Source organism: Meleagris gallopavo, chromosome 5 (assembly GCF_000146605.3).
Source record: "Meleagris gallopavo isolate NT-WF06-2002-E0010 breed Aviagen turkey brand Nicholas breeding stock chromosome 5, Turkey_5.1, whole genome shotgun sequence".
Classification (NCBI taxonomy): Eukaryota; Metazoa; Chordata; class Aves; order Galliformes; family Phasianidae; genus Meleagris; species Meleagris gallopavo.
This window is the reverse complement of record NC_015015.2, coordinates 51,431,364-51,449,750: the sequence shown is the minus strand read 5'-3', so window position 1 is coordinate 51,449,750 and position 18,387 is coordinate 51,431,364. Positions and strand designations below refer to the sequence as shown.

Below are 18,387 nucleotides of genomic sequence, written 5' to 3'. Positions count from 1 at the left end.
TTTCTAAGTAGCTTGTGGTTTTTTATGTGTTATACACTTAGAAACTGAAAATATGAGAAAATCAGGACTATTTATGCTATAGCTTCATCCATGTGATTACAGTTTCATTTAATGGGACATTATTAGGAATATAAGTTAATATACTGTATTTTCTGAGTTTTGAATCAGTTATTTTTATGCAAAGCAGTATTTACTTTTTGGAAGTTAAAAATGAAATGCATATTGTTTGCATCTTAAATTAAAAAATTCACGAGATATTTCACTGACTGTTGCTAAGAAACCATTTCAAGATTGTTTGTGATAGACTTCATTGGAAACTTTCTGGGGTGGTGTCATGCTGTCCCTACTTACCAACAGTGATTGACAGGCTCAGTTTTGTGCCACACTGTTGTGATAATAGCGTTTATTTCTCATGAAGCACTATATTGATTATTATAAGGAATTTGTTTATCTATATATTAGTAATTCAATGCCTTTTATTTGCCAGCTGAGTAAAATCACTCATGTAGCTGTTGCTCTCTTTGAGGCAATCTTAAGCAGAAGCTGGCATAGATACACGCTTAGTAATGTCCATTATATCATCTCCATGGGGATGTCAAACCTGGCCTTGGGGGCCAGTGGTCAGTTCAAAATCTTGTAGCAGCTCAGTCGATGCAACCATGTCCCCTGTTACTCACAACACTGTAATTTTATTTCCATCAGCTGGTTACTGTCTGCGTTGATGCCTGTTTCTCCGAGCAGAAATTAAAGCGAAGGCTTCTCATTGCCTCTCTCAGGATCCCACGGAAGATGATAATACAGCTTTCTTCTTGCAAGCAAACAGCTGCAGCTCAGGCAGCAGGCTCGTCCCCTGCATGTGTGGTGGATGACATATGTGCTTGCCTTGCCTTGGGGTGTGGTGTGCTGATCAGGTTTTCCCATTTAAGTCCGTGCTGTTTCTGAAGGCAGTTGTCCATCTTTGTACATACATCCTCACCACATTCCCTTATGCAGCACTAGCAGAGGTCTGATGTGGCTGCAAACAGATCATTTTGCAACCTACTGTAGGGAACCTGCTTTTAGCAGGGGGTTGAACTTGATGATTCACATAGGTCCCTTTCAAGCCCTACAATTCTGTGATTTTGAGGGTTAAGCAGCTTATCTGACTGGCCTGAGAGAGGTCAAGGATGGAGGAAGCTTCGTGATGGTAATGAAGTGGCTGTTTCTGACCAAATAATGTAAGCCATCAGAAGATGAGGAAGCAATAGGACACAGCACCAGTGAGTGAGTGACTGCTGGAAGAGGAACCCTGGATTCTAGTTTCTGCTCTCTGAACTCTTCATGCCTCTGCAGTAAGCAAACAGCCTGCAGTGAGGAAGAGGAATGTCTTCCTCAAAGGCTGATGTTTGGTCTGTTACCTTAGGACCTTGGGTGTATCACTTGTGCAGTCAGTTCTCCATTTTCAAGAGAGGTCTGAGGGACTCTGATGACTCTGATCCCTGGTTCTAGGGCACCTTGATCTTCTAGGCTTTGCTTCTGTACGAGAGAGAAACTCAATCCAAACCTTTCCAAGCCTGGTGGTAACGAGTCCGTGCTTGATTGAACACTGATTTTTGGACTCTTTAAAGAAGTGATTAGTACAGCTTGTTTTCTTCCTTATTGACAGAGAAAAGCTGCTAGTGTGCTAGCGTGTTGGCATATCCCAGTGTTTTTCTCTGAGGAGGACTGCTGGATTGGGTCCTTCTAGGAACATAACTTTGATCTACATGGAGCCCAGTTGTGCTGGGGGAGAAGGAGGATGGCAGGTGCCTGCTGGAATGACAGAAGGGGTTTTAGGGATTCAGCAGCCTTACAACAGAGAGTTACTGTAATCACAGTTTCATATTTCCATTCCCACACTCTTACCTATATCCTGGTTTGGTGCCTAAGTCCTTTATTGGAATGTATCTTTGCTCCATTTTGTATGTACTGATAAAGATACGTCCATACTGACAGAGCAACACAATCTTAAAAGTATTGGGTTCATCTCAGAGAGATCCTGAAAGTAGTTGTCATTTTTATGGTAATTCATAGCTTTTAAAAGTTTGTGTATTAACAACAGTAAGCACACTTCAAGGACTTTTTTTTCCTCCTCCTCACTGCGTTTTAAGAAGAAAACAGCTCTACTTGTGTCTATCAACTTAAAAAATGGAGGCTTCTTTTCCTTAAATGTTTGTATCTCAAGGGCCTAAATGTACCTACTTGCAGACAGCTTTGGGTATCTTGAGTTCTGGATAAAAATGAATTTTGGGCATACTTCTGCACCTCACGTTTCTATCCAGACCAATCTGAACAACGCCCACAAAGTGCTGATCTCTTGTAAAACCCTTCTGAGTTCTCACAAGAAGCCTGATAGAACTCCAGGCACTAATTTCTGGGGTTTGGAAAGTGCTTGAAAAGTTGTTGCTGTGGTACCAAAGTGATAGGGATCTGGATTTGTCAACAATGATTTTTAGTGTTTACATCCATTCCTGCAGTTTTCACTCGGGCAAAATTTCAGTTGACATCGGTGAGAGGTTTTGCTTAAATGAGGACTAAAATCTGGCACTTCCCTTAGGAGTGCATTACAGTGGCAGCTGTTTGTAGATTAATTCAAGAAGTCTTTTTCAAACTCCACACAGGAATCTGTGCAAGGAACTATATGTTCAAAAGGGGATTTTTTTTTTTTTCCCCAAACAAACATACATGCTTTTCATACCCTTTCTAAATAACAGCTGAGTTGACAGGCTGAAAGACTCATCATTGTGCACATGGTACATTATGTGCAACCCAACTTTCCTGCAAAATAACGGCAGCTTTAAATTAAATCCTGATAGCCACACTGCTTAACGAAGGGAAGCTGTTAGGAACTTCTGGGGTGTAGACTTCTTGGATGAGCTAGCTTCCTTTTTAATGTGCATGGCCTCATCCCAAATGATAAAGGCACAAATAGAGCTCAAAGAATAAATTTACGGAAGTCGGAGGAGATCCTTTGCTCTTTAGAGTTGTATTTTCTCTGTGTCATAATTTTAATAGCTAGCACAACCAGACACTTGCTGCTTTCACATGCTCTCGTGATAACTTTCTGCCCCAGATTTGTGTGGTCTATGTATTTTTCCTTTGAATACGAATAAACTCAACCCTCTCGTTTCTTTTCCTTATGTATTTGTTTGTTTGTTTGTTTTAAGCTGTTTACATGTGTGAAGTAGAAAGGCAACATCCTCAGCTCTTCCAGAACCAGGACAAGGAAAGTTTCTCCCGCCTGGAGGATCCCTTACCTGCAGTGGTAGGAGTGACTTATGAACTCTGTGCTGGCATCGTAGACAAGCCACACCTTTCTTTAGAAGAAATTGCCTGTGAGGAGATCTTAGAAGAGTGTGGCTATCGTGTTCCTGTTACAAACCTAAAGAAGATCACTTCTTACAGGTAAAGAGCAGCAAGTAAAGCACCATGTTTTCTTGTGTCACAGATTTCTGAAGTAGCTTGAATGTGAATTAATGCTCCCTGTTCCTGTATTTAAGCAATGTGTTGGAGCTGTTAATGAGCTTCTAAGAGCAGTTTGTTACACTGCTTTACTGGGTCAGTCTTTTTCCACTTCTGGTTCTTACTATTCTGATACAAGTGCACACAGTGGGCTCTGATTTTCTAGTTATGTGACTTTGTGGAAGCATGAGAACTTTTGCCATTATATTTAGGGCATAATTAATGCATCTTTGAATGGAATGATAATTAATGTCATCTGTGAAGATTCTGATGATTTAATGGTGAAGGTTTTTACATGTCATTTGTTGCAGCATTTTAAATGACTATTGAAATAGATTCTAATGTGTAAGAAGAAAATAATATTTAAGAAGAAAAATACAAAATGTGAGTTGTTTCAAGAAAAAGAAAAGAAAAGCTCAGGAGAAACTCTGCACACAGCTCTAATCCCATTGTATCTCCTTCCCAGCATTTAGTATCCAAAATGTATGTATGTTTGTATTTTACAGAGAGTGCTGCAGGTTTTTTCTTTTCTTCATTTTGCTTGACATCTCCATTGAACCAGGCCTTGTCATTGGTTTTTAATTTGGGAATTGAATACAAATCCACAGCTGTCAATCCTGGCAAATGTTATTTCCTGCTGGATTAAGAAGCAGTGCTTCTGTTGAGGGGAGGGGTTGAATCACAGGAGCTGCCTCCTACAGCTCCTTGACACTAAACCAAGGGATGTTCTGCTGGAAGAAACAGTGCCTTCCAGACTTAGGAGAAAAAACTGTCCTGCATTTCCTATGTTGGGTTACACTGGTGGGCTGTACCATACAGATATATACACTTTTATACACACCCACAAACTAGAAAAGCAGAGTATAATTTCTGTAGTCATCAGTGTAGAAGTTTGTCTCAGTAACAATTCTCATCCCACTAAAATGGTATATATTTTTGGTTGTTCAATGTCTTTTCCATTTACATGTTGTTGTGAGGTTTTTCTGTTTGTTTTTAATTGCAGTCTGACTTGCAAAGAGAATATACAGTGGGAGTTTTCTGTGTTGAGACTAAGTAAAGCATGCTTGCTTACTATGTTAATCCCCCAGTCTTGCTTTGTGTATGTGGACACAGCTTTCTGCCCGTGGAGATCCATGCTGAAATCAAAAGATCCTGTGTAATATTGACTTTTTCAGACTCATATAAAAGGCTGAAGCATCAAAGATGATATTTTTACAGTTTCTTACTGCATTGTGTATTAAAATTTGATTCTAAATGTCGCAATCTTGCTGTTAGCAGTGTCCTGTTACTTTTCCTTTAGCCAGGCTGGTGTATCTCTTTGATCCTTGAGCATTTGATGCGAAGACAAGAAATAATTGGTCCCTCTAGGCTCTGCTAAGGACATTTTTTTTCTGTAATAGCTATATTATGTACTAGAATTTCAGGGCTTTTTCTAAGTGCAACAGATTTTTCCAAATGGTTTATGCTGTTTTGTGCTGCAACCGTCAACATAAAGAGATTAACATAAAGTGTTACATGAATGTACATGCATGCCATTAATAGTTATGTCATACAATTCTTTTATTATTTGTCATCCCAACGATCCGTGTAATAGTTGCTCTATATTATTAATTGATCCATTGCAGCAGTTCAGAGAGAAGCCTTGACAAATGGAATCGGAAGGAATTTTGGGAGGATCTCCTGTTCCAAAGAAGAGGCTCAGCTGGATTTATGTCATTTCTAACAAGCATGCATCTGTGCTTTCTCTAAAATGACATCATTTCATAGCCTTTCCAAGTATTCAGTCTGAAGTGTCCTTACTATAAGCAAGGTTTTCCTGATATCTGGTCTCATTTTCCTGTTCTTCATTTCCAGGCTGTGATTTATTACTCTCTTTCCAGCAGACATGACATACATCTGCACCTTCTGTGTATTTGCTTGAACATGTCTCCTCTTGATTTTATTTTTGTCTATGCAAAGCTGTCTTTGTTGATTTTACCTTTCTCTTCAGACAATGCTTTCTCAATGTCTGATCATTCTTTCTGCTCTGTTCCTGTTCACCAGACCTATTGTCCTATTACAGCTGAAGTTGTTTGTATGTGACACATTCTTTACAAATCTGTTAGCTGTTGGTTCTTTCTTTGATGCAAACATTAAAAATATTTATAGAAATATAATTCAGAATTACTAAGCCTGCTATATTTTTGTAGATGAAAGCTCAGAATTCCATGCACAGTGAGAGGGCTTTCATGAAAGCAAGGGCTTATGTGATCCATCCTTTGGTCTGAAAGGAAGGAGTTGTCTTGTATGCCTCATGTCACCCATTCCTAGTATCATGGTAATGAGAATGCAATTGCCTAACTTGAATAAAGGCACATCTGACAGAAGAATATGGAAAGCAGAAGATGCAACAAATGTAAAGGGAGAAGCAGTTTTTGCTAGAGAGGCAAACACAGTTCTGTGGCTGATGGATTGGAAAGGGGAGGGACGTGGACAGTATGTGGTGAGAACTCAGAGTAGGGGTTGAAGTGGAATGGAAGTAGGCTCATTTCACCATTACAGCAAGTTTGTTTTCTGTTCCATCAGCGGCTAATCCACTCTTGTAGGCTTCATTTTCCATTCTGAGTGTTTTGACACGTAGTATTGTGCTGAGTTCTAGGCAGCTGTGTCTCTGGCCTCAGTCGAAAATGGAAGGATGCAGTGGGTGTAAAGGAACCATTTAGACCAACAGTAAAATGAAGATCATACAGCAGCAGTGGGATTGAAAACTGGGGCTTCTTGAAAACCGTTGTCAGTGAAACTGTCAATCTGTGGGATTTCTTCCCTCTTTGTTTTCCTGAATGCAAGATTTCAGAGGGGGAACGAGCCTTTCTCATATACCAGGTTATTATTATTCTTTCTGTCATTGAATCCCAGCAGCTTTCAGTTTGAATCCCATGTGGAATTAAGCTTTTAGTTAGTTTCACAGCTTGAGATACTGTCTTTCTTGAGACTTGTTTCGTTACAAGACTGGGGCAAAGAAATGTTTTGTTGTTACTAAATATGTTGTCATAAATATTGTCATTGCATCTTGTAATATTTTCTGCAAGTTCTTGAAATGTTTGGTTGTCTTGAAAAATATTTCTAAACTTCAGTAATATGTCATCCCGTCAGGAGAAAGGCTACTTAGAGCTTCTCATTCAGTTTCTTTCCCCTTTATTCCATCCTTAGTTTCTCTCAGAGGTTGGAGGGAATATAAACTGAGTACAATGGGTCCTGCAGGTTCTCAGCCCTCTAAAACGCTCGGATGGATTAGTTTAAGGGCTTACCTATATTAATAACGGTACTTGCTTTAATCTTTCTACATTTGAAACTTTTCCAAAAGTATACAACAAAGAAGAGTATTCATAGAATTAATATTGGATGTTCCAATTGCTGTGCCATGGCTATTAGTCGCTGTGCAGTGAGGTAAAAATGGTCTGTATTCACAGGTTATTATGTAGAAAGAGTAACGGCCTCGAAAATGTCGGAGTGCATTATAATTAGAAAGATCACCTGCTAGTACACCTGTTGGGTGATGGCATAATGTAATATAATTTTATGTTAATTACTTCTCTGCTTTTCTCCTGCACCTGCTGCTTATAAAGTCAGAATTGTGCAAAGGTCTTAAGAAGTGACAATGGGAGCTGCATGTCGCCGTTCATCAGTGTACATCTTGTGTGCCTAAGTAGATCTTGATTTCAGCATGGATAACTGAGATTTCTGTTGTTTATTTGTAAACATGAGTTACGTATTCATTGTATATCCAAATTTCTGTGCTAATATGAACAGACAACTGTTGTTTCTTCATATAATTATATTATTAAATACTAAAAGATGGGAGAGTTAGCTATTAATTACCGTCTATCAGAAATCCGAGTTTAACTAGAAAGTTAATTAGTTGATAGTAAGTTAGTTAATAAGTTAATCTCAATTAAGTTATTTGTTCCTCACATTTCAACAGAGGAGCACGGTATCAAATGCTGGCTGTATTCTCACAGGTGCTTGTGTGTTCCTTTAAATTAAAATATTGGATGTAAAAATGGATTTGAATAGATGAGTACCTGGACACGAGAAAAGGAGAAAGCTAATGTTAAGTGTGTGCTTTCAATTTTGACCTGCTTACAAATGTTGACATGTGCATATGTGTGTACACGTTTGAAGCACAAGCTCCCTGTTCCCGAGCATAGGCACTCACACGAGGTGGACTCAATCTCATTTGTAGCTTTTAGGAAATACTTAACTTTTTTTTTTTTAAAGCAGTAAGTAAGATTCTACCAGCCAATTGCAATTGAAATACGTTACCTATCTTCATGCTTATGAACTCGGTGAGTGAGAAGTTCTGCTTTGTGAGCTCGCTTTCATGTGCTGTGTATTTCCTGATAGATTTGAGAGAAGGGAAGAGCTAAAGAAAGGCTTTGTGGGAGCTGCTGTTGCCGTGCTTCAGAAACAGCTTGGAGTGACAGTCTCTGTATTGCAGCCTTGTGCCACCCCTGTGCGGGAGGGTAGGAGAAGCACGTTGCAGTAATGCTGCAGAAGCTGCGTCTCTGCTGCGCTGATGCTGCCAAGTGTTGCTCACAGGTCTGGAGGAATAGCGTGGTTTGAATACAATGTTTGGGCATTTTAGTTGAAGTGAAATGTGGGACGGCAGTGTGCAGTCTTGTTTTGATGTAGTCAGCTGAAGCTGAAGTTATTGTTATGATGAGAACCATACCGCGTTGGTATCCTTAGTTTGACATGCTTACATTCTTAGACTTGCTGTTGACAAAGGCGTTGGGGGTTTCTAATCATCTCTGAAGCAATGCTTAAGGTTTAGTGCTAAGAGTCTTTTAAAAGTCTCTCTCTTGAAGGTAGAGTTTGTGAGCTTAAGCCCTAATGATTTGCCAGAGTCTTTGTCAGCCATGTAGCTGCTAATTGAAGTAACTATAAACTCAGAATATCCTTCTGAGAAAGAGACCAGGGAACCATAGCTGCATTTTGTATAGAATCATTTGCATTTGTCCCACATTGGTAAATGAGAGTCAGGCACCATGCAGACGCATCAAAATCCATCTGGAACAGTGAGCTAGGTCAAGCCAGGCCTAATAGGTCTGGGTCAGTATGAGCCATGCCATGCCTGGTCTGAGCAGCTTGGGGCTAAACCTACAGTGTGAGGCTGAAGCTTGAGGGGCCAATGCTGTGAGTTCAGACCCTGCTTGCCCTTCCCCAAAACTGCATCTCTCTTGTGTTAGAAGGGGAGACACCTTTGTTAGGGGGGTGGTTTTCCCATCACTGGCAGCTCGGGTGTGCTGACCCCTGTGATTTTCACAGATGCAAAGCTAATGAATGTTGTTGTAATCTGTTAATAGGTAACTCATTTTAGACCAAAAGCATTTTATTTGTAGCATGAAATAGTACAGAAAGGAAAAACATATGTTGCAGACTCAGGATAGAGAAAGAAGGTAGCAAAAAAAGGAATATGACCACAAATAAAGGCAGACCAAAATTCCTTGAACAAAGTGCTCAGAAGATAACTGTGGGAAAGGATAAGAAGTTTCTAGTAACAGATAAACCTGAAAGCACACTGAAAGCAAAATTGTAGCCTCTTTAGTAGTCACTTGCCTTCTGCCCCTCCCCTCTTTTCCTCCCTCTGCCCCCAAACCAGTGAAATGTGTACGTGTTTTCCAAGGTGTATGTTAAAGCACTTTATTACTTCATCCAGGTGGAGGCTTGGGTTGGCTTCAAAGCAACAGACCTGCAGAGTTTTCATTTGTATAAAAAAAACAAAGGTACTAAAGATGGATTGACATTAGAACTGATATTTTTACGGTTTTCTAAGGACAAGCAGAATACAGGAATACCTGAGAGTCTGGAAATGTGAAAGCGATAGGCAGTCCTGGAGAATGTTTAATTTAGTAAAGGGCATTCCACATAGCTCCATGCGAAAATGATCAAGAGTCAGTGAGAGCATTTGGAGAAAGAAATATTAAACTAAAAAGATGAGAAAATATCTATTACCTGCTTTTATGAATTACAGTATCTTGCATATGTTCCTGTGTCTTAATGAAGACACTGAAATAGTCATGGAGTTAGGCAATAAGTCAGTGAATGTGTACATAAATAACACAATGTGCTTAGTCACCAAAGTCACCCAACTAAATAGTGAGGGGATCTTAAGCAGTCTTCACGTGTTTATTATACTACTACGGAAACAACTGCAGAACAAGTGTCACTGTACAGAGAGCAGCAGACCTGGCTCTCTAGTTGATTAGGAAAAGTCCTTTCTGCCTCTTCCTGCAGAAAAGAAGAAAAAGAGAAAAAAAAGAAGAAGAAGAAGAACAGAGAATGAAGTGCTTCATCATTACAGTGACTGAAATCACATAGCAGCCTTCATTCTGAGTCCTTGGAAGTGTGAAAGATGCTTAAGTATCTCTATCACTTCGTAGGGATGGAGGAATGATTCCACAGGGGTGAAATGCCTTACCCAAAGTCAAGAGTACATCTGTAGTGGTCTTAGGAAAATAATACACTGTTTCACTTCTGTGTTTAGAAAAGGAGGTGTATATTGATGTAAGAAACCAGTTTCAATAACCAGTGTTAATTGTCCAAACAAGATAATTGTCATTGTTCTTAGAAAACATGTAGGTATGGATATGCACTCTAAGATCGTAACACTGCTACAAATCTTGGCATCCTTTGTGTGTATAATAAAACAGAGGCTAATTTTGCAGCTTTCCCTAAGTCCTGATTCATAGCTTCAGTGAACTCTGAATCCAGCTTCAATCTGAAAAGTCGCTTGTAATCATATGAAATGACGAAATTGCAATTACAATGTGAATATTTTCTTGGAAGGACTAAATGAGTGGATTATGTACTAATCCCTTAGTTAAAAATATCTAAATGAAATAGTCTCAAGGAAATAGAGGATTAACAAATAAGAAGTATAATGCACAGCAAGTGGTCTAGCTGAAGAAAGATGATATAATCTAAAATATCCTCAACTAAATCCACTGTAACAAATTTAGTGGGAAGACTGAATTACTTCAGATACATGTGGGCTTACAGTGGTCCATTTGGGTCAAGGCTAAAGTTCAGGAAGGATAGAGAAAGACTTTCAAGCTGCCTTTCTATTGTACTTCTCCAGTCCATGAACAGAGGATTCCAGCTGTGAATGGACCTAATCTTCTTAAGAGTAAAAAATCTAAATATTTATGTAAAAACAAGTAAGCAAATGTAGCAATAATAGCATGCAGATACACTGAGGAGCTTCACTCTGTTGTTTGTAGATCTCTGTGAGTCACGGTGCAGTCCTGTTCTCACCAAGATTAATTGAATTAACATGCAACTGTATTCAAAACTGATGATATTTTGACATGAAGACTGTATTCAATTTCCATATTAACAAATTGCTTTTGAAAGCTCTAAATGACATTAACAGAGAGTCGGGACCCAAGTTAAGGATTCAGGTTTCTAGGTACCATTTTTTGTCTAAACTTTCCTCTGTTTTTTTCTAGGTCTGGAGTAGGTGTGACAGGTTCCAGGCAGACATTGTTTTATGCAGAAGTAACAGACCAGATGAGAACGAGTGAAGGAGGTGGCCAACCTGAGGAAGGAGAGCTGATTGAAGTTGTAGAGATACCTTTAGAAGACTCCATGAAGTTTGCTTATGATGAGACTTTTCCCAAGACGATGGGTGTCATTTTCAGCTTCACGTGGTTCCAAAATAACATAGCACCCAAGCTACCAAAAAAATAATACAAAAGCACCCTGATTTCAAGAGAAGATCTCCTGCTGGAAAACTGCAAGTCTGCCTGCCTTCATCAACTCACCTTGCTACAGTTTTCAAATCATTCTCACTATAAATTTGGAATTAAAATCCGAAGTAAAATCTGAAGTAATCCATCATTAGCAAAAATCTGATGAGCTGCACTGGGGCCAGCATTTGTCTCTGGGAGTCAAGTATTAATTCTCAGTCAAAGGCTAAGGAGATGTGCCTGGTTCTCCTTTTTCATGGCACTGCTCTACCACTGTTTTGAAGAGATGCTCAGGGCCACGGTGCAGCTGCTATGCCAGCCTGTTGCTGTTGGCTGTACATACTGGCAGCTGTGTATTCACTGGAGCTGTGTATTCACTGTTTGTCCTAATATTTTGGGGAAGGCAGCACAGCTTCGTAGTGACAGATATCCTAACTATGTTGTTGAGTTTTGCACAGCTTTCAGGGAACAGCTTTCTCTGTGTAGCTCCTGTACCAGAGAAAATGCTTGCGTTTCTGAACATGCAGACCTTTATTTCATAAGCAAACATGTCTGTAAATCCTTTTGCTAACATGTCATTCTGACAATAGACCAGCTGTAAGGCTGCCTACTTCTGTTTGCTCTCAGCAGAACGCTGAGCAGCAGTGGTGGGGGTGAGTGATGGGGGGTTTCTACGGGAACACATGCTTCTTTGTTTGTCTTATGGATAGTACTTGCTTAATTAGATCAAACTTTGTCCTCTAGAGCAGGACCTGAGAGGCCAAATTCTTCTCATTTGACTCCAAGGTGACTAACACAAGTGATTTCTCTGTCGTCTCAGATTCCTTATCACCAAAATGTGTAGAGTGGGACTTTCCCCTCCAATAACACTCCTTTGAATCCAGCAATCAGAAGTGCTTTAATGAGAGACTTTATCATCATTTGTGCAGTTTACACTGAAGGCCATGCAGCTTGCACAGACATACTGAGCAGCACAATTTGATTTAATAAAGTGGTCTAATTGAAATGTATATTATTCTGCCAGCATGATTTAGATGTGGACTGTTTGTCACGTGAAACTGTTAATAGCATGAATGAGAGAGAATCAAGTCAGGACATTTAATTACAGAGTTGTTTATGTTATTCACTGAGTTAGTGTTAATTAAGATGTCTGCATTATCTGTACTTGTAGGGCTGTGGAGGTATGAAGTATTTTTAGAAGACGAGTAGAGGGAATGTGCAAATTTTCACATAGCAGCTGGAATAAATGCGGTAGGGAAGTGATTTGAAATAGCTGCAGATCTAAAGAGGTGCTTAATAAATTAATATAAATAAAAAGCCTTTAAAACTGGTGCTCGCCTCTTGTGCTGACGGGAGGAAAGCTCATTGAAAAGCGACTGGAGAGAGCAGTGGCAGCCTGTGGAGTTGGACACCTCTCATCAGAGTTCAGCACAGTTGCATTGAGTTGTGCCTGTGGACAGTCGAGGGCTGAATAATCATGAAAAGTAAATAAATTTTGTCTGTCTGATATATTTACATTGGAAGATGTTTTAGGGCATGGTCTCCATTGTTGTGCATCGTTACAGTGCTCAGTATGTGTCCTATTGCTGCTGTAGCCTTCAAAACTGAATAAAATATGAGTTATTAATAGTGCCTTGACTGCCCAGGAGTGTCGGTGTTGGGAGAGGACTGAGGGCAGTGCCAGACTTCCCAAATCTCACCCACACTGCTGCTGCTGTTGTGAGCAGGAGGCTGCTTAGTCCGTCCCTCCCCTGGACGCGCTCCATTGGACAGAGTTTAAAGTACGTTCATCCTTTTCCTTCTTCCCTGTTAATTTTGGTGGTGATCTTTATGAGTAATTAGGACGGTTTGAAAATGCAGGAGAAAGGGTTTGAACTTTTTTCCAAATGGTAGATGATTCATATATACAAAAATACGACGAGAGCAATTCAGATCCCACTATTTTTCATTGTGGCTCATTTCAGAGATCATAATTAGAGCAAATCTGATATACATCGGCCAAGCCCAGGCAGGAGAAAAGTGCTTCTAATGGAATCTTGAAATCACGTCTGCATTTCAGACCCATCCTTTGGACGTGCCACCACACATATGGCCACGGAGAGTCTGCATTTGGAATAAAACAAAGTCCCCATTTGCTGGTAATGAATACTGACTCCGGCTTACAAAAACCTTATCTGATCTCATCCCGCCTTCCCCATGAGATCAGAGTCTTTCTTTTATTGAGCACAATCGATCAGACCACACTTAAAAAACAAACCTTAGTGTCTCTAATCTTCCTGATGTGGGATATGAAAATAATCTAACGATACCAAAATGCCAAACGAGCTTTGTTAGAAATTCTGCTGTAGTGGATATGAAGCCATCATCAGGCTTACTACGAGATGGCAGAAAGGACGTGACCAGTACTTTGCGAGCATGCGGATATTTATTTTTGTTCTTCCTTGCCATATTTGTATAGCACCTACCAGCATGATTCCCGAATGATGAATCCTGGGCCGGGTGCCCCGGCTGCAGGGCTGCTCCCCACTGGCAGCCGCCCGCCTTTTTGCCCACTGCCTCATTTCCATCCCTCCCCGCCGCGGACAAAGGCAGCATGCCCCAACTCCCTGCAGGGCTGGGGCCAGCCCAAGGGCAACCGATATAATTGCTCCTCAAACGCGCGCGGACCGCGCAGGGCGGCCCACCGGCCGAATGGGATTTTTGCTAAATTAGGACAATTGCCGAGCAGGCTTCATCCCCTGGCCGTAGCTCTATAGATAGATGAAAGGCACGCCCAGTTGTGAAATCTGTTGAAATGGCACACCTGGTGCTGTCTGCAAGTCTATTCACAACCGTCAGCAGGTGCGACTTGGCCTTTGTGGCCATAAAAGTCTGTGTGTGCGGCTCCCGCTGTGCTGCCCGCTCCTTCGGTCCCCCTCTGCAGGCTCTGCAGATTAGTGCTTGTTTGAAGCCGCTCGGAGCCGGGGCCTGGAGCATGCAGTGGTTCTGGAAGAATCAGGATAAGGCCCTTGTGGTTCCCAAGAAGGGAAGTGGAGTGGGATGGGCTCACCTCCGCTACGTGCTGAGTTCAGCCCATCTCTGCGCTCAGCCTCTCCGAAGAGGATTTGCGCTCACTCTGCTGCATGCAGGGATGCACAGCCCCCGCTCGCATTTGGTTTAAAGAAGGATGCAGCTGCCTGCCATAGAGTTTGCAGCAGGTTTCCAATGGTAGTTTTCCCTCGCGCTGGATTACGTGGGATTTTGCTTGATATAAACCAAAGCGATGTTCATATAAATCCTTCCGCACAAGTTACTCCTCAACTCCTGGAACGGTATAATTCTTGAGAGCCTGTCTCATTCTGTAATCAGGAACACATTTTTACAAGGGCTTTAACTGCTCTCCAGATAAATTACGAGGCAGCAGCAGCAGTCAGTCCATGGCTAAATGGCCCGGATTTGTGGTGCTCAGAGCTCTCTGGCCTGCCTCAGACCTGGAAATACAGCCGTGCACTTATAAACCTTGCCCTGCATTGCTTTGCTGCTGGACAATGCAATATCCTGTGCTGGCCAATAAAACATTCAAAAGCAGTGGTGCTCTGAAAAGCCTTTTGGACGCTGCGCTATGAAGAAAATGGGCTGTCGTGGGAGGTTGGCCTCTTCTCCCAGGTAACAGAGATAGCACAAGAGGTAACGGCCTTAAGCTGCTCCAGAGGAGGTTCGGGTTGCGTATTAGTAAATTCCTTCTCGGAAAGAGCCGTAATGCATTGGCACAGGCTGCCTAGGGAGGTGATAAGGTCACCATCACTGTAGATGTTCAAGAGCTGTGAAGGTGTGACACTGAGGGACGTAGTCGGTGGGCACGTTGCGGGTGTGTTGGTGTTGGATTAGATGATCTCAGTGAGCTTTTCCAACCTTAATGATTTTATGACGCAGGGACAGCAAGGAACAGCTTCCCTCATGCCCTGACTCCACTAAAAGTGCCTGTGCTCCTCTTGTGTCCCCTGGGGTTGAGTGCTGGGTGGGGGTGTGAGGAGTAGAGCATTTAACAGCAACTTGATTAGATCATTTTACAAGAGAGGAACGTTGCTGTAATCATGATGGCGGCCACCTCCAAAGCGCTTTCGCTCATGCAGTAATCACAGACAAGGCACAACCAAGCACTCCAAAGTGCTAGAAACAATTTAAGAAATGTTCTTGGGACGAGCAGTGGGTGCTGTGCAAACACCTCCTGGGCTTTCTGAAAGCGGCCCTGACTGCCCTGCCCTGCAGGAATGCACTCGCTCCGATAACCCACAGCTCCTTTCGTAACCTCTCTTCCTTTGGGCTCCCCAATCCCACCCTGCACTTTCGGGGTGTTTCTTTGGCAATGGGATCAGGAAAACCAAACACAAGGTATCTCAAACCCTCCTTTCCTATTCAGCATGCAGGTGAGGGACAGCACTGTACGCTGCCTCTAAGGAGCAGGGAGTGGCTGTGATGGGCTCCCAGCCAGGTGAAAGCAGTTAGAATCATTCAGGTTGGAAAAGACCACTAAGATCACCCTGTCCAACCCCAACTCACCTCACCATGCCCACTGACCACGTCCCTCAGTGCCACATCTCCATGATTCTTTAACTCCTCCAGGGATGGTGACTCTACCACCTCCCTGGGCAGCTGGGCCACTGCATCACCACTCTATCTGAGAAGAAAGTGAGTTTGGGGGAATGAGGGCTGAGGGAGGCCCTGCTGCTTTTCCTTGGCTTTGTGCCTTCAACTGCTCTGATCCTGGTGTCCCCACTGAGCACAGACAAAATAATACTGATATAACCAAGGAATAAGGGCTGATTTCAGGGGTTTTCAGGCACTGGGCAACATTAACGGTTCTATTTGTCAGAGCAGTGACAGCTCCTCCAACAGAGGATTTAGCTCCTGGATGGACACTAATGGGCAGATTTTTTTTCTTGCTGGCAAAAGCAATGTGTAAATACCCTGCAGTTACTAATATAGCTCAGCTTCCAGCCAGATTAATGGGAGGTGTCAGCAAGCACAAAAAGAAGCAAAAAAATGGAGGGGGCAGTCTTGCTTCCTGCAGCCCCGTGGCTGATCCTAATGCCCCGTCCTTTTTCTATCAGCCAAAGCTGATTGGAAAAGCTTTTTAATTCAAGTCTTTAAGCAGGATGATCAGCCTTTACTTAGCCAGTGTTGATTTCCACTTGACCAGACTGCCTTGCAGCAAGGTATCATCTTATGCCACAAACCTTCTTACAGGAGATAAAGAAACTGAGACCTCCCCGATCCTCCTTGTTACCGCCCTGGCCCTAACGAAGGTGCCCATCCTGCTGCCCTCATGTTGTGGGCTGGAGTCCCAGCGCTGCTGCAATGTGAAACAAGCCTGGCTCCGGCAGCACACAGCCCATGGCACAGCTCCCTGCCTATTTTTAGCTACTTTTTCAGAGAAATGGGGCTGATGCAAGCGGCTTCCCAGCACGGGGCTCCAGCCATCATCCACCGTATGGACGGCGGAGGGTCGGGGCAGGGTGGCAGCTCCAGGATGGGCTTAAGGATGTTGTTGGAGATCCCGGTCCCACCGAGCAGAGATACGAGCGCACCGCACAGCCCCGTCACGCTCAGCACTATTTATTGTCGTAGAGCCATAGAATATCCTGAGCTGGAAGGGACTCACAAGGATCATCAAGTCCAACTCCTGGCCTCCCTTCCCTTGGCCTGGGGGCACGCAGCAGCATCCACACTGAGTGGCAGTGATGTTTAAAAAAACGTAAATGCCAAAAGACAGAATATTAGATGATTCCGCTAAGTCTGTCTGTACATTAATATTCCTATTACTGAACACTGAAAGACCATTGCACTAATGCCCCTTATAAAACCAGCCTGAGTTTTAGTGCTCAGAAAGCTGCTTATCTGCTCCTCTGGACTAAGGAGACTCAAATGCCTTTTAATTATTAAAAGGCCTGAATTACGTCTCGGTTTAAACCTGGAACTCAGAGGACCCACAGACCTCTAAAGGAGGCAAAGTCCTTTCAAACTCAAGCTCAACTTCCCAGAAAGAGCATGTATCTTCAGGAGACATCGCTTAGTAATTTATTTCCTTGTCTGCTTTCAGCTGAACTCATTTCTGAGGGGCTTCCATTTAAGTGACTTGATGAACTTGAGCTTTCCAGTCCTCAAGGAATGCCCCAGCACCGAGTGATGGGGCAATAGCAGGAAGGGGCCCAGCACCCAACCCTGGTTTGTGGGTCCCACTCTTTCCTAAAATAATAAAATCATGCAATCATAGAATCATTAAGGTTGGAAAAGACCTTTAAAATCACCAAGTTTAACTATCAACTCATCACCACCGTGCCCATTAAACCACGTCCCCAAATGCCACATCTCCACATCATGTCACAAATGAACCTTTATGAGGGACATCATTTCAAATGGGATGGGGACCAGGGGCAGCACTGTCATCTGTGCTGGAATGGCAATACCAGAGCAGCGGGATGGGATGGGGCAGGACAAGCATCTGCCTCCTCTCATCACCGCCTGCTCCCCCCTCAAATTTGGAGACTGAGAGTTTAAATTAACAGAGCTCAATCTGCTTACTTGTATAACCTAATACAGCCCAGTAATCCTGGGAGAGCTCAGCATCAAAGGCTATCGTTTCACTTGCAAGCTGTTAGAGCTTTGAAAATGGAGTTCTGCTTTATGGAACGGCAGCCCTGCATAAGCGCCATGCTCCTCCAGGCCCAAGGATGATAGACAAAAGCAGCAGACCTCCGGGGGCACTGGGTGTATGCTCTGCTTGCAGATTTATGGGTCTGTCCTGGCTTTTGTCACTTGTGTGCAGCGCAAGTGCTGTATTTGACACTTTAAATCAAAGAACAAAGAACGTCAGCGGCAGAGGGGACGAACCTGAGCCGAACTGATTTGTTTATCCTGCAAATCAGCGTCTGCTAAGACCTATTTCTTTCAGCTCTCAAGTTGTCATCGTGGAATATTTTGCCTTCTGTGCAGCGTAATTACAGGCATGGGAGGCAAAAGCTCTCATTTTGCTCACAGCCATCAGCAGGGCTGCACTCTGAACGAGCACAGTTAAGCCCAGCTGTGCTGCAAGGCTTTTGGCCCTTCCCCATCTTCATAGCCCTCCTTTGGACAACCTCTTCTCTCCTGTGGATGCCCCATCCCTGGAGGCATTCAAGGCCAGGCTGGATGTGGCTCT

General features: G+C 42.7%; 1 protein-coding gene across 2 annotated transcripts in view; it reads left to right on the top strand.

Annotated features, from left to right (window-relative positions):
* NUDT14 (nudix hydrolase 14) overlaps positions 1-12,842 on the top strand; it is a 50,892-nt gene extending 38,050 nt beyond the window's left edge. For both annotated transcript variants that reach the window (XM_003206765.4, XM_010712001.3), the window contains exons 4-5: positions 3,186-3,423; positions 10,971-12,842. In XM_003206765.4, the coding sequence (XP_003206813.1) occupies positions 3,186-3,423; positions 10,971-11,211 (479 nt within the window). In that variant the 3' untranslated portion in view covers positions 11,212-12,842. The remainder of the gene's footprint in view (positions 1-3,185; positions 3,424-10,970) is intronic.
* Positions 12,843-18,387: the final 5,545 nt, after the last annotated feature.